At 32.7% G+C, this 14,019-nt stretch overlaps 1 protein-coding gene across 1 annotated transcript in view; it reads right to left on the reverse strand.

Annotated features, from left to right (window-relative positions):
- Positions 1–14,019, reverse strand: part of Nbea (neurobeachin) — a 546,038-nt gene that overhangs the window by 260,590 nt on the left and 271,429 nt on the right. Inside the window, exon 39 of the mRNA XM_013031451.1 lies at positions 306–346. Coding sequence (XP_012886905.1) covers positions 306–346 — 41 coding nt within the window. The remainder of the gene's footprint in view (positions 1–305; positions 347–14,019) is intronic.

Genomic DNA, 14,019 nt, shown 5'->3' on the forward strand with positions numbered 1-14,019 from the left:
AAAAACAACATTTCACTGAAAAATCCCAGAACTGTTTCAGGAAGGAGGAATATATACGTGCGTGTGTGTGTGTGTGTGTGTGTGTGTGTGTGTGTGTGTGTTCATGTTTTGTTTGTTTCTTGTGATTAGAAAAATAAAAAGGAGATAATAGAGGCCACTGAGACAGAACTATACCAGAAGCAAGTACCAAAATTTGTGGTAAAGTCACTACAAAGGTAGGGAGAGTCAAATGGTTTCCAAAATGATAGAATACGGTAAAGAACTGGGCCACAAAAACAACTAGATACAAGTGGAAACCTAAATACCTGTGTTGACAGGTGCAGACAGATGGCTAGAATCTGAGATTCTAATGGAAGAAGCAAATATTAACCAGTTTATGGAATAAAAGAGCACACTGCTGCTTCCGATATGAAAGTTTATAGGAGTTCCAGATGTCTTAGATGTAAAAGTGTCAAGGCTTTTATATTTGAAGGAAATGAACCTTAAAAGCCATAGTGAATAGAGACTGTTGCTGCACAAGAAAGAGACATTCTGTCACATCTTACCCTCAAAGCAGAGTTGCTTTGTATTTCCAGGTTCAACAGTTCAATCCAAACTGACCCTGCCATCCCAGGAATCAGATTCTGTCATCTCTCACTGCAATCCCTGTTTAGTGTTCAAAATAGCATCTTTTTTTTTTCTTTCTGCATCCTCCTTCACCCTCACTATGACTGGTCATGCTCCTCATTAGTCCAATACCAGCATCAATAATACAGGCATATCTGTAGGTCACTTTCATAGTTGTAGTGATGTTGTCTCATTTGCTATTTTAGAGTATAAATTTGATATGATTTTTAAAATAGCTTTTCTTTTTTAAAAGATGAGGAGGTACTTAATTGTCATCATAGATTTTATCTTTCTACCAGGATGAAAAGAGGTCTAGGAATGCTAGACACAGCCTTCTGGATGTAGAAGCTGTCTGCCTGCTCAGAAAGGCACCCCAAGAAAAACTTGCACTAACCTTTTTTCTACTGAAGCATGTGCCTACAGAAACACAGTCCCTTTGCTATCTACTTGATAATTGTAGGTTTCCCCTCTCCTTCAACAGTCTCAGTCCCCAGAGGAGAGAAAACTCTGTTCCTCCCATATCAGTCCCACCCCATAACTCCAGCCTTCTGGTGACTGTTCCTTAGCTCTTGGGCAATTCTAGACAAATGGTATAATTTATATAATGGATGAAAAGAAAAATGATTAAAAAATATACACATGACACCAAAGTTTTTGGTTTATTTGGCCCTTGGTTTTTGCTAAAGGAAACAAATCTGGATTTTATGGATTATAGCAGCACTCTAATTATATGTTAGTTTAAGTGATGTAAGTTTTAAATAAAGAAACAAGAAAAATCAGGCTTAAATATGTTTATAGAATCTCAAACCACAACAGTGCAATTAAATGTAACTAAATTTAAAATGAAAGAAACATCATTCTTAAGAAGTGATGAAACCTTTCACTCTAGAGTGACTGAGACATTCAAATACAATAGCCATATCAATGAGCAAAACCAGACAGCAACTTCATAATGCTTAAGGGCTCTGTACTTTACAACAGTACTCTTAGTGAAAAAATTAATGTAGCATTGAATAAAAGTGACCTGCTCATTATGTAAACAATGAGTATTCTTCCTTCCTTAGCCCATTGTTGACCAAATGTGAAAGTAAGAAGGAAGTAACAAATAAAAATAGATTTATAATTTATAGTATCTATTGAATTATGGACAAACTGAACCTAGTTAGACATTTTTCCCTCCTACTATTTAACACAGAGGCACCATATTTCAAACCAAGTAGCAATAATTGATTTATTAAGCAACTAGGAACAACTAAGCTGTATTAGGTTATATAACTATGAACTAAGAAAAGTGAGGATGCCTATTATTTTTTGCTGAAAGTTCTTAATTTTCTGACAACATATTCAAGGTAACTGATTATTACAAAACTAAACTTTGGTCATTTGTTATAAACTCTAACCTTCCATATACTACGATTCAGACATTTCTCAGAATAAAAATCAATTTACTATTTTGTATTTGCAAAGCAGGGACATAATAATATACTCTATTTGGATTACATACCTTTCACTTAGTGTATATAAAGAATGAATGTATGTTTAACAATGGGTTCAGTTAAAGTATAGGGAAGAAAAAACAAAAGGTTTAAGATGACAATGTAATCCTGTTTTTTGAATAAATAGATTTCCCAAGATTTCCTTTTTTTTGTTAACAAACATAAGGAAATGTTTTAACTTTCTTAAATTTCACTTGGTAAATGTATTAAAAACTTGTTGAGCAAATACACAATATGGAATATAAAATGGCCTAGAGTTGAGATCATATGACTAAAGGTTCCTGAGTTAAGACAATGTTTTAGATCATAAATCAAAAATTAAGTAAGTATGTATCATGAATTTTAAATTAGACTTGTGGAGCTAAGAAGCAAAGAGCCCAACAGAGATGTTCAAAGTTACACATCTATTTCTTTGAAAGGCCAGGAAAGTAGTTACATGGTGGAAAGGCCAGGAAAGTAGTTACAAATGAAGGACAATCAAATGCCAAGAGATTCAGTTAAATGCCAAGAAATGAAAACAACAACAAAAATACTGTGCATAAGTTTTAAACCACAGGTGAAATTTCTGATTTTATAGCATTATTTTTTCTTGGAAGACTTTTACAAATATAAAATATTCAGCCACATTTCTACTTTAAAAAGTTTTTTTTGCTAAATATTCTAGCTATGTATTTTATGCATTTGTAAAAATCCATTATCAATGAATTTTTATTTTGCTAATAATAAAAAGTACAGAAACCATAATGTAAGTAATTAAAATCAAAAAGGCATCTTTAAAGCTTACACACATTTTGTGGTTTTGAAATAAATAAATTGGTATTTTAACAAATATAATAATGTCCATATTTAAATTATAATGGTAAACTAGATTCTCCCTCCCTTTCTACCTTCTTCTGTCCTTTCTTCCTTCACTTCTTCCTCTGGCATTGAATTTAGTAATAATCAAACATCCCATCTTCCTAGAGATCATTTTGGGTTATAATTTGACTTTCAGATAGAATATTACAATAAGACCTCAAACCTCAACTTTCCACTTCAACCTTCTAAGTAACTGGAACCAAAAGAATATGCCATCATGCTTGGTTTGCTTTTGATATAAGGTCTCACTGATTTCTGCCCAAGGACCCTTCATCTGCAACCCTCCTGTCTCTGCCTCCCACACAGCCTGGCTTACAAGTAAGCTTGGTTTTCCTTTTAAATATATTACCAATGATTAACATTCACTTTACCAATTATTAATATTCACTTATTTAACAAGTATTTGATAAAACTTGAGACTTTTGGATTTCGCTTATTTTTTTATTTTAGATATACAGTAAAAGGACCTAAATGTGATATATGATCATCATGATAGATTCATAGGCTTTGCTTTAAACTAAACTTAGATGTAATAGACATGAATCCGCTCAAGAGAACAATTGCAAAGTTGTCTTTACTTTGCTTCTTGAATTAATGCTACAATGTTCGCTTGTTTCTGGTTCTGACACTATTAAATTTACTGAAAGAAAGAAATTTTAAACATCTATTAGTGCTCAAAAACTTAACTTCCAAAAGAAGTTATCAAGGTATGTGTTAATCTACTGCTTAGTGACATGTATTAAAGTGTCCTAAGAAACAATCAGGTTATTTTGTTCATAAATCTAGTTTACAACCTTTTAAAATGTCTGTCTGATAGTTTATATTTAGCATATTTTATTTCATAGCCTTCAAAAGTTTTTCTTCATTCAAAACTCATCTGTATTTATCTTTTAAGATTCATGTTAAAACTCAAAAGGCATAAAACTGCTATTTATGTAATATCCAATTCCCTAGTTCTGAACAGTATCTTTGCATATAAAGTGTTTGGTTAAATTTTGGTAACTATTATTGAATACTGATAATATTAATAAAAGAACACTATTTGGAAACAGTTTCTAACATTGTCCCCAAGTAAATTATTACAATTTGTAGTTTCCAGGTAAGTTATATAAATCAAATATATATGTCTTTAGGTCACACTGAAACACTCCTAAAAATATTTCTGAGGTACAACTGACTCAATCTGATGCCAAATATGTGACCATGTATTTACTGGAATAAGTCAGCCATCTTTCTTGGAGGATTAAGAAAAAACAAACCTTGATTAAATTAATAAAGATACTAGACTCTCTTGTATTAATGCTTGATCTCTTGTCTAACAGGCTTCTTAACAAAAAACTCAACAAAAACTAAAAATACTAACAAGATCTTTACAGCTATATATACATATATTTCTATAATAATAAGACTTTCTATGATTTTTTTACAAAATTCACATTATTTCAAAAAATTATAGTGATTAGAACTTATCATTAGGGTATGAAGTATAAAATTTCATTAAAAAAGAAGAGTATATGCTAAGTGAAATGAACTCCAAGATATAGACACAAGAGGTTTTCTGTTTTTAATGTACTATGTGATTTTATTTCTTTTGTATGTTCTTCCCCCATAGTATAACCCCTGTTGTCACTGTATTTGATTCTGGTGCCCTGCATCTTCATCTTGTATATACATTTATTTAATTTGGGGAGGGGAAGGGAAATAATAAAATGCTGAAACAAGGATACAGGTTGACCCATTGTAACAATGAGATGTACAAGATACTATGTTGAAAACAAACTTTACAACTTTGGGGGAGGGGTCATGGAGGAAGGAGTTGGGGAGGTGGGGAAGGAAGGGATAGTAGGGGAAAAACAAAGGAGGGGTAACAATGCTCCATGGGAAATGTACTCATTACCTTATTCATGTAACTGTAAGCCCTTGTACAGTATCTTTATAATAAAAATATTTAAAAAAGTATAGTACTTTTACTGTTCCAAACTAAACTGCCATTTTTATTAACATATGAAAACAGTGACACATGTAACTTGCTTTAGAATTGTTTTAACTTACAGATCTATATCTAAGCAAAAGGTATTCAGAGCACTTAGTTTTTCAGATGGTGTTAAGAGTTGTATTTCTTATGGTTTAGGAATGTGGGCTCTGAAATACAGAATAATAATCACCAAGTGCTAAGCAAATTTAGTTCCTTTCATTAAAAATTCCAGTAGTGGTATATGGTAAGTTTTCTTTTACTTGAATGTTCTACTGACTTTTTTTTTTTTTTTTGCCAGTCCTGGGCTTGAACTCTGGACCTGGGCAATGTCCTTGAGCTTCTTTTTGCTCAAGGCTAGCACTCTACCACTTGAGCCACAGCACCACTTCTGGCTTTTTCCTTGTATGTGGTACTGAGAAATCAAACCCAAGGCTTTATGCATGCAAGACAAGCACTCTCCCACTAAGCCACATTCCCAGCCCTGACCTAAATTTTTTAACTGGGACTATTAAATTTAAAAAGTCATGTTTGAGGAATTACATAATAATAAACATCAAAAATTGAATATGAAGAAAATCAGTAAGAAATGTAATACAAATATACCACAACCTTATTAGAATATTCTCATACAAACATTATTATTATCATTATTATCATCATCACCATTATTATTTGCCAGTCCTGGGGCTTGAACTCAGGGCCTGGGCATTGTCCCTGAGTTTCCTTTGCTCAAGGCTACCACTCTACCACTTGAGCCACAGTGCAACTACTAGGTTTTTCTGTGCAACTATCAAGTTTTTCTGTGTATGTGGTACTGAGGAATTGAACCCAGGGCTTTATGTATACCAGGCAAGCACTCTACCACTAAGCCACATTCCTAGCCTTAAACTTTTATTATTTTTATATTTTAAGAATATATATATTAAGATATTTTAATATATAATTAAGTATATATATAAATATAAATATAAACTGCCTTTAGAAAAAGACTGCATTTTTTAAATTTGTGAGAGCTAGAACATCCTACACATCTATAATTAAACAAACTGGGTGGTATGTAAGGGGTTATAAATGAATTAACCAGTAGAAGAAGGAACAGGGAAAGGAAGAAGAATGCAGGCAAGAAAGCACTGTATATACCACAGAACTGAGAAAAATAAGGGAAGGGGTTGGTTGGAGGAAGGTGAAGGAATGGACACAGATCAAGATACATTACATATATAAATGCATTGTTAAATTGCAAAAAATCCATTACATAACCTAATACTTAGGAAAAATGAAGGAAGGGGTAGGGCAGGAGTGTGGATGAGAATGCAGAAAGGGGTGACCTTGATGAAGAGGTTCTGTATTCATATGCCAGTTTACAATTCCTTTGTACAACTACTTAAAGATAATAAACATATTCAAAAAATGAAAATTAACATATTAACAATATTAAAAAGCCAGTTGTAATTCATATATAATTCCTATAATTTCATCACTTTATCTTAATAAACTATTAAAGACAATAAATAATATCACTAAGTAGATCAGAAATTAAAACAAATAATTATTTTTTAGTTTAGCATTATTATTATAGCATTCTAGTGAATTGGTAGAATGCCTTGGTGCTATTTCCTGTCTGGATTGTATTTATTCTATTACACAGTTAATTCTTTGAGCTGAAACAATCATTACATTTTGATGTTCATCTGCTTTATTGAACTACCCACAGGAAGATTTATGAGGAATGCTATTATGTCAAGGTCTCAGGATTAAATGAACAGTGATGACAGTAAACAAGCTTTTTTCATATTCCAAAGGGTATAACTCAGTTACTTAAAATGCCATAAACATAAATAGTCTTTTCTCTCTGCAAGTATCCTTGACAGATGACTTCAAAATATAGCACTCCAGGACAATGGATCTTTCCAACTAAACAGACAAGCCTCAGTTCTGACAAATCACACTAAACTACTTATGAGCACAAATATTAAAGCATACTTCACCATCTAATTCTACAGTTTCTGTGGGCCAGTAACATACAATGTCACTGTAAACTATTCCTTACATTTGTAGTAAAAAAAATATAGTTATATAAGAGGATATTTGTAGAAAAAGCTATTAGAAGTCAAATTCTTAAATATCTAGTACATATTTTCATGTAAAAATACAATAGGTTGAGCATATTGCTTTAGAGAACATGAATGACATTTCAATGAAAACATCTAAAACACAAAGAAGAATTGCAAAAATAAAAATCTGAGTAAATGAATTCAGAGATTTATCTCACCAGCTGAACAGTGTAAGGTCTTCAATAATCCAATAAAAATACTTTAGAGTATTTTAAGTCACCCAATGTTACTGCTTGAAAAAAAGATTTTTATTTTTATTTTTGCAGTTAGTGCATATTTTATTAGCAGCGAAATTAAGGAACAGGGGCTATGATAACCTTACATGACATTCAGGAACTTGTTTCAAATTGTCAAAATTTAAAATTTTTATGCCATTTGTAATTAATGTAGGAATTAAAAGATACTCATTTTGTAAAGAAAAAATATAAAAACAACTGAAGACTCTTCTATGTCTATGAAAAGAGTCTAATATTTGTGCAATTGGTTATTTTTATATGTATATTGAATTTTTTCACTAGACTCATTTGATTAATTTATGAATATCTAATTGTATGAATTTTATAGTGTCTTAATTCCAAAAGATCAAAATAATTATCCTAATCTTAAAAAATCCAGATATTTTTAGGAAATTATTAGGATCATTTTTGTTTATAACCCATTCAATCTCTATTGATCAACATTTCTGAGTTCTTTCCAATGTGACCTATCTTAAGAGTTCAATCAATGAAAATAAATTTTGACCATCTTCTAAGCCCTGTCATCCTGCAATATATTTTCTTCTATACCAGTTACTTCTACATTATTCAATGCCAGGACAGCATACTATTCACCTGTAATAATGGTAGTAACTACGGCAACATCCTTGATTTTTCTGTTTGTTCCTTCAGGAAGTTATAAAGATTGTACCTAACTTGAGATTTAAAATTTACTATCTACTGTAATAATTAAAATGAGTGGCCTCAACTAATTAGAACCTTATAAGTTTAATCTCAAAGGTTCACGTTTATATTACTTTTGAATCAGATATTTTAGGATGCTGCAGAAAGGCTTGGGGTAGGGAACTTGAATAGAAGAAAGAAAGAAAAGAGAGATAGGGAAGGGAGGAGGTAGGGTGGAAGGGAGAGAGGGAAGGAGGAAGGAAGGAACGAAGGAAGGAACCATTTAGAACCATTAAGATATTGAGATCAGGGAACAAGTTATTTCCATCATCTTCTCAGTTGATATGAAAAATATCCTTCCTAAAAGTAGCTTTAGTGTCTTACAAGAGAGGATGCTCATACAAGTTATTGAAGGTAAAGATATGATAATAACCAAGGTCTAGGTAAGGCCAGAAAGGTTAAATAACATGTAGTGCTAAAATGAAGGGCATCCACTCAAACTGAAATGGCAGGAGCCTCTAGCTACACCCAGGTGTCCCAGTTATTACTAGATATGGAAACTAATTGTCTCATTTTGGCCAGAAGCAGAATCTAAATATGGATAATCTGAGGTATAGTTTACCTGTAGAACAATAATATGTAACATATACATGATAATAATAACCAGTGTAGAAAACCGTCACAATGAAAGTGAGACATTAGGTGTGAAGTTCTAGAAGTTATTAATAAAATATGGCTGAGTTCACTAAATGTCTATTAATACCAGATCTTATCAGGAAATAAAACCTCAATACTAATGTTTACATGAAAAAATATAATAAAAATTAAGATAATACACAAAGGCCTCTTACCTGAAGGGCCTGCTCAAAGATATTTTATAATTGGTCATAATTGTAACCAATAAAAAATAGGATCTGAAAAGCTAAAGTAAATATAAACTGTACACTGAATATTTTATACCAGCATTGAGTCTTGAAACATACACCCACAGGACTCTTCAAATTATAGCTTTTCCTCAAGAAAGAAGGACCAACAATATTAGTTCAAATGTTAAAATATATCAATGCCACTAGTTTCACTGAATGAAATGACAGAAGTAAAAGGATTTTTATGTTAAAATTGAACCTTCTTTTATAAAATGGCAAGTATAATATTACAGAAATAAAATCCCTTTAGATTTAACATGTATTTTTTAACATGTATATGAAAAAAAACTACCAGCTAGCCCCTAAATTTGGGAAGTTTTAAGTGTGTTGGAAGGGACAGACATTTTTGCATGGCTATAAAATACTAAGTGATACTCCATGGAGAATTTTAATAAAGATAAAAGCAAAAAAAATGAGAAAGTGGGATTAAACTAGATAGAAAATGCCATGAAATGCTACAGAAATCTGTGACATTTCGATTCGTATTTTCCTATATGCCGCAGTGTATATTTTCATATATTAGCCAGACTGTTCTTTAATAAAAATAAATCAGGGGGGCTGGTGGTTTGGCTCAAGTGGTAGAGAATCTGACTAGCAAACATGAGGCTCTGAGTTCAAACACCTGGACTATCTAAAAAAAAAAAAAGAGGTAATTCAGATCCTGTTACTCATCTTTTCAAGCTAATTAGAATAAAGTCACAAACCCTTAATATGATCTACAAGAATTAGATCATCTGTTATAAATAGTAACCTCCCACATCATCTTCAAGACATTACTCTCCATTTCTCTCTAAGCTCTTCACACACTGGTTTCTTTTGCTAATTTTTGAAGTTTGAGTTCTTACAATATATCTCTCCTTAATGGTTTACACTGACCCCTTTGCTAACAATCCCTTAGGTCTTAAAATAAACAGGGCTTTTTCCAAGAAGTTATCTGACTTCCTAATCTAAAATAAATATCTCTGATATAAGTATTCCTTCAAAGTACTGTGTAGGTTTCATTTTCGTCTTTGCCACAGTTTGTATTTGTAGCTCACTTATTTATCTAGCATCAATTTTTAATCAGATAATAAAGTAAGTTTATTCACCACTGTGATAGCACAAATAAGAGCTCAAGACTTGTCTGTTGATAAAATGAATAATGGCAATAGATTATACATAGTTTTTTGCATTTCAAAGTTTTTTGCAAGCACTACAGAAAAAAAGAAAAGCAATAAACACATAAACGACTTCTTATGTGTTAGGCATTAGTGTTAAGCATTTTGTACACAATTGTTCTTTTAACACTACAGTAACAATGAGATAGAAGATATTTACTCCATTTAAGCATGAGAATATATTATCAGAAAGGTAAAACTATTTTTTCAAGATTACACAGCCTATAAATCACACAACCAATCATAGTGCTCTTAGTATTGATTAAAGCTCTAATGTTTTTGTCAAATGCACGTATGTTTATCATCATCACATCAAAAAGGAAGAAATTTATGTGCATTGTTGGAGCATAGTTAAAGCTTGGAGTTTTCAGAGAAGAATATATTTTTTTATTTGTTAAAAAATTTAATTGTACAGAGAGTTTATAATTATGTAAGTCAGGTATTGAACACATTGTTTTTGGACACCTCTTCCCTTTCTCCCAATTTTTTTCCTCCAATCCTCCCCCAAGTTGTATAGTTCATTTTCAACATAGTGTCTAGTATCATCACTGCTGACTTAGTTCACCCTTTGTCCCACCATTTCTGTGCTTCCTCCTTTCCTCTCCAAATCAGATAAACTTATGTACAAGACAAAAGCTACAGAAATAAAAAAAAAAACAGTGACTGAAGAGGAAAAGCAGGAAAAAAAACCCACACAGAGTAAAATAAAAAACCTCTTGTTTCCATTACTTGGAGCTCATTTTGATAAGCATCATTTTATATGCTCATATGCACATAGCTATTGAGCTCAAATTCTATGGGGAAGGCACTTAAAAATACCTGAGCAGATCAGTCAGCAGGGATACCATACAAGTACAATGGGTTGATGGATCTTTCTGAGTGACCACTAGCTACGAATATGCATGGCAGGATGTGAGGTCAGTCAGGCAACAGGGAAAGAGAAGTGTTTTAATATAGTGTTTTAGGGAAACTTTCAAATATAGTTAAGTGGCCCAGTAAGGTGAATAAAGTGATTAATAGCCACTCTATTGTGAAACCTCAATTTTTAGTTCCCCCTGACAATGTCATAGTCAGGAGGAACTAAGCAGTTTATTACCCATAAAAATTATCATAGTGAGAGAACAACAAGGGAAGGGGTAACAATGCTTGATAAGAAATACACTCATTGTCCTCCTCAGGTAACCGTAACTCCTCTGTACAGCATCTTTACAATAAAATACAATTTAAAAAAAATCTATTGTATTCTGATCATGATGGCTCATGCCTTTAATTTGGATACTTGGGAAGCTGAGATTAGGAGGACTATGATTCAAAGTTAGCCTGAGTAAAAAATTTGTGAGAACCATTCTCAACAAAAAAATCTGGCACAGTAGAAACAGGCTTCTTATTTTAGCATAAATAGAAGGGTTTGTGATCCAGGCCAACACAAGCCGAAGGCAAGCCCTTATCTCCAAAAAATAACCAAAGTAGTCAGGCACTGGTGGCACATTTCTGTAAGCCTACATACTTAAAAGGCTGACATTGGGAGGGTCTTAGTTTGAGGCCAGCCTAAACATACACAAATATTCAACTAAAATCCAAGTACTATGATACACTCTTGTTAACCCAGCTACATATGAAGCTGAGCTCGAGAAGTCTGCAGTATCAAGCCGTTCTGGGTTAACTAACATGCTTTATCTCAATGGAGGAAGCTGGATGTGGTGGCTAGCGTCTTCCATCTTAAGTACAGTAGAAAGCATAAAGTTAGGCAGATCATGATCACGTGTAGAAGAGCACAAATAGTAAGACCCTATATTGAAATAATCAGTACAATACATAACCCCAGGAAATAGATACTTGGGGGCAGCAGGGATCAAGAGGAAAAGGTTGGGGGAGGGGAATGCCGTCAAGAATTTAGTGTATATCCTACAAATTTAAGAAAAGGGTGAGATCAATCAGATATATTGTTTTTATAAACTACTTTGTCACATGGCAACTTTTTTCAACGACCACTTAAAGATAATATTAAGAAAATTAATAAAAGCAAGGGAAGGGGCAAGTTGGAAGGCAAGAGTGAGACTGTTGAAAGGGGTGACACTGATCAAGGTGTGTTATAGATGATATATTCATAAATTGCTTTTTAAATGGCAACTCCTTTGTTCAGCTACTTAAATATAATAAAGAATAAAAAAGCCGGGCGCTGGTGGCTCACGCCTGTAATCGTAGCTACTCAGGAGGCTGAGATCTGAGGATCGCGGTTCAAAGCCAGCCCTGGCAGGAGAGACCGTGAGACTCCTATCTCAAAAAACCACCAGAAAACCGGAAGTGGCGCTGTAGCTCAAGTGGTAGAGCGCTTGCCTTGAGCTGAAGAGCTGAGGGACAGCGCCCAGGCCCAGAGTTCAAGCCCCACGACCGACCAAAAAAGAAAAAAAAGAATAAAAAATGTTAAAGGGAATAAGACCTGTGCTTTCAAGATTTGTAATTCAGTGATCCAGTTAGTAGAAAATGATGATAGGTATTAGATAATTGTATGGGCTTTTATTTTCATTTAATAAGCACTAGGAGTTAGTATTTGAAGAAATAAAAAAATAACTGGTTCCTTGTAGGTTTCTATCAATCTCTCTGTTGGTATATGCTACATGAAATAGGATGAACTGACCAATTATCAAAATTTAAGTCTAACATGTTACCACCTGACTGCATGTGACTGCTTCTATGAAGAACCTTTGTCCTCTGGCCACAGAAACTAAATGTGACATTTGAGGCAGTATCATCAATCTTATCAACTGAATTATTAGCAAGATTATACAGTATTTTTGCATAACAAAGTAAACAATACAATGCAAGAGATATAAATTCTACAGCTACTCATGCTACTTTTATTCTGCATCGTGGTTAAGATCCATGTAACAATTTGGCTAAGTTATAATGCTCAATTGTGGTCAAACATCAGTCCATCTGTTGCTGTGAAGGTATGTTGAGTCAAGATTTATTATCAGTTAATATTAAGTAAATGATAAATGGTATTCCTCAATAATGTCAATTGGGATCATCCAATCCAATTTGATAGTCTGAACAAAAACTGATTTTCTATATAAGAAAGAATTTATTTTCTTTTTTTGTTTTATTTATTTATTTTTTAAGATTTTTTTTTAAGAAAGAATTTATTTTCAAGACTATGAAACAGAAATTTGGTCTCATTTTCTATCCTGCTCAAATATCCTACTGATTTCGACTTATATAAATAACTTGTATATCTTATTAGTTCAGTGTTTCTCTGGAAAAACTCAATAAAATTACATACTCTGTTGCTGTTTGGACAAGTACTGTATTACATGTAAATTTATTTATTATCCTCCATTATTTTTAGTTAATTCATTGTAAAATAGAGAAAACTTTGATATGTTGAATATTAAATAAAATAATTCATGTAAATTTCTAAGTATGGTACATTATACTCAACATATTAGATACTGATTATTAAGTGCTATTGTTATATAAAACCAAATATATAGTTTGACTATTTTAAAGCATATTATAATTTTAACTTAAATTAAAAATAATACATTTTTCCTTATCTATCTTATATCAAAGGGCAGTTAGCCAAATCTTTAACAAAACTACTTCTTCCAAAATGTAGTTTCATAACAACCAGTCTATACCTAAACAAACCATCAATAACACTGCCATATTTAATGGCTTCAAATAAGAAATGAGCTGGGCTCTGGTGGCTCATTCCTGTAATCCTAGCTACTCAGGAAGCTGAGAGCTGAGGATTGCGGTTCAAATCCACCCTGGGCAAAAAAGACGGTGAGACTCTTAGCTCCAAATAACCACCAAATAACCAGAGTTGTGGCTCAAAGTGGTAGAACTCTAGCCATGAGCGAAAAAGCTCAGAGACAGTGCCCAGGCTGTGAGTTCAAACCCCACAAAAGACAAAAAAAGTATAAAAATGAAAAATGTCAAAGAAGAAATAAAACTCTCCCTCTTTGCAGATGACATGATCTTGTATTTAAAGAATCCCATAGAC

Source organism: Dipodomys ordii, unplaced genomic scaffold, assembly GCF_000151885.1.
Source record: "Dipodomys ordii isolate 6190 unplaced genomic scaffold, Dord_2.0 Scaffold140, whole genome shotgun sequence".
Taxonomy (NCBI): Eukaryota; Metazoa; Chordata; class Mammalia; order Rodentia; family Heteromyidae; genus Dipodomys; species Dipodomys ordii.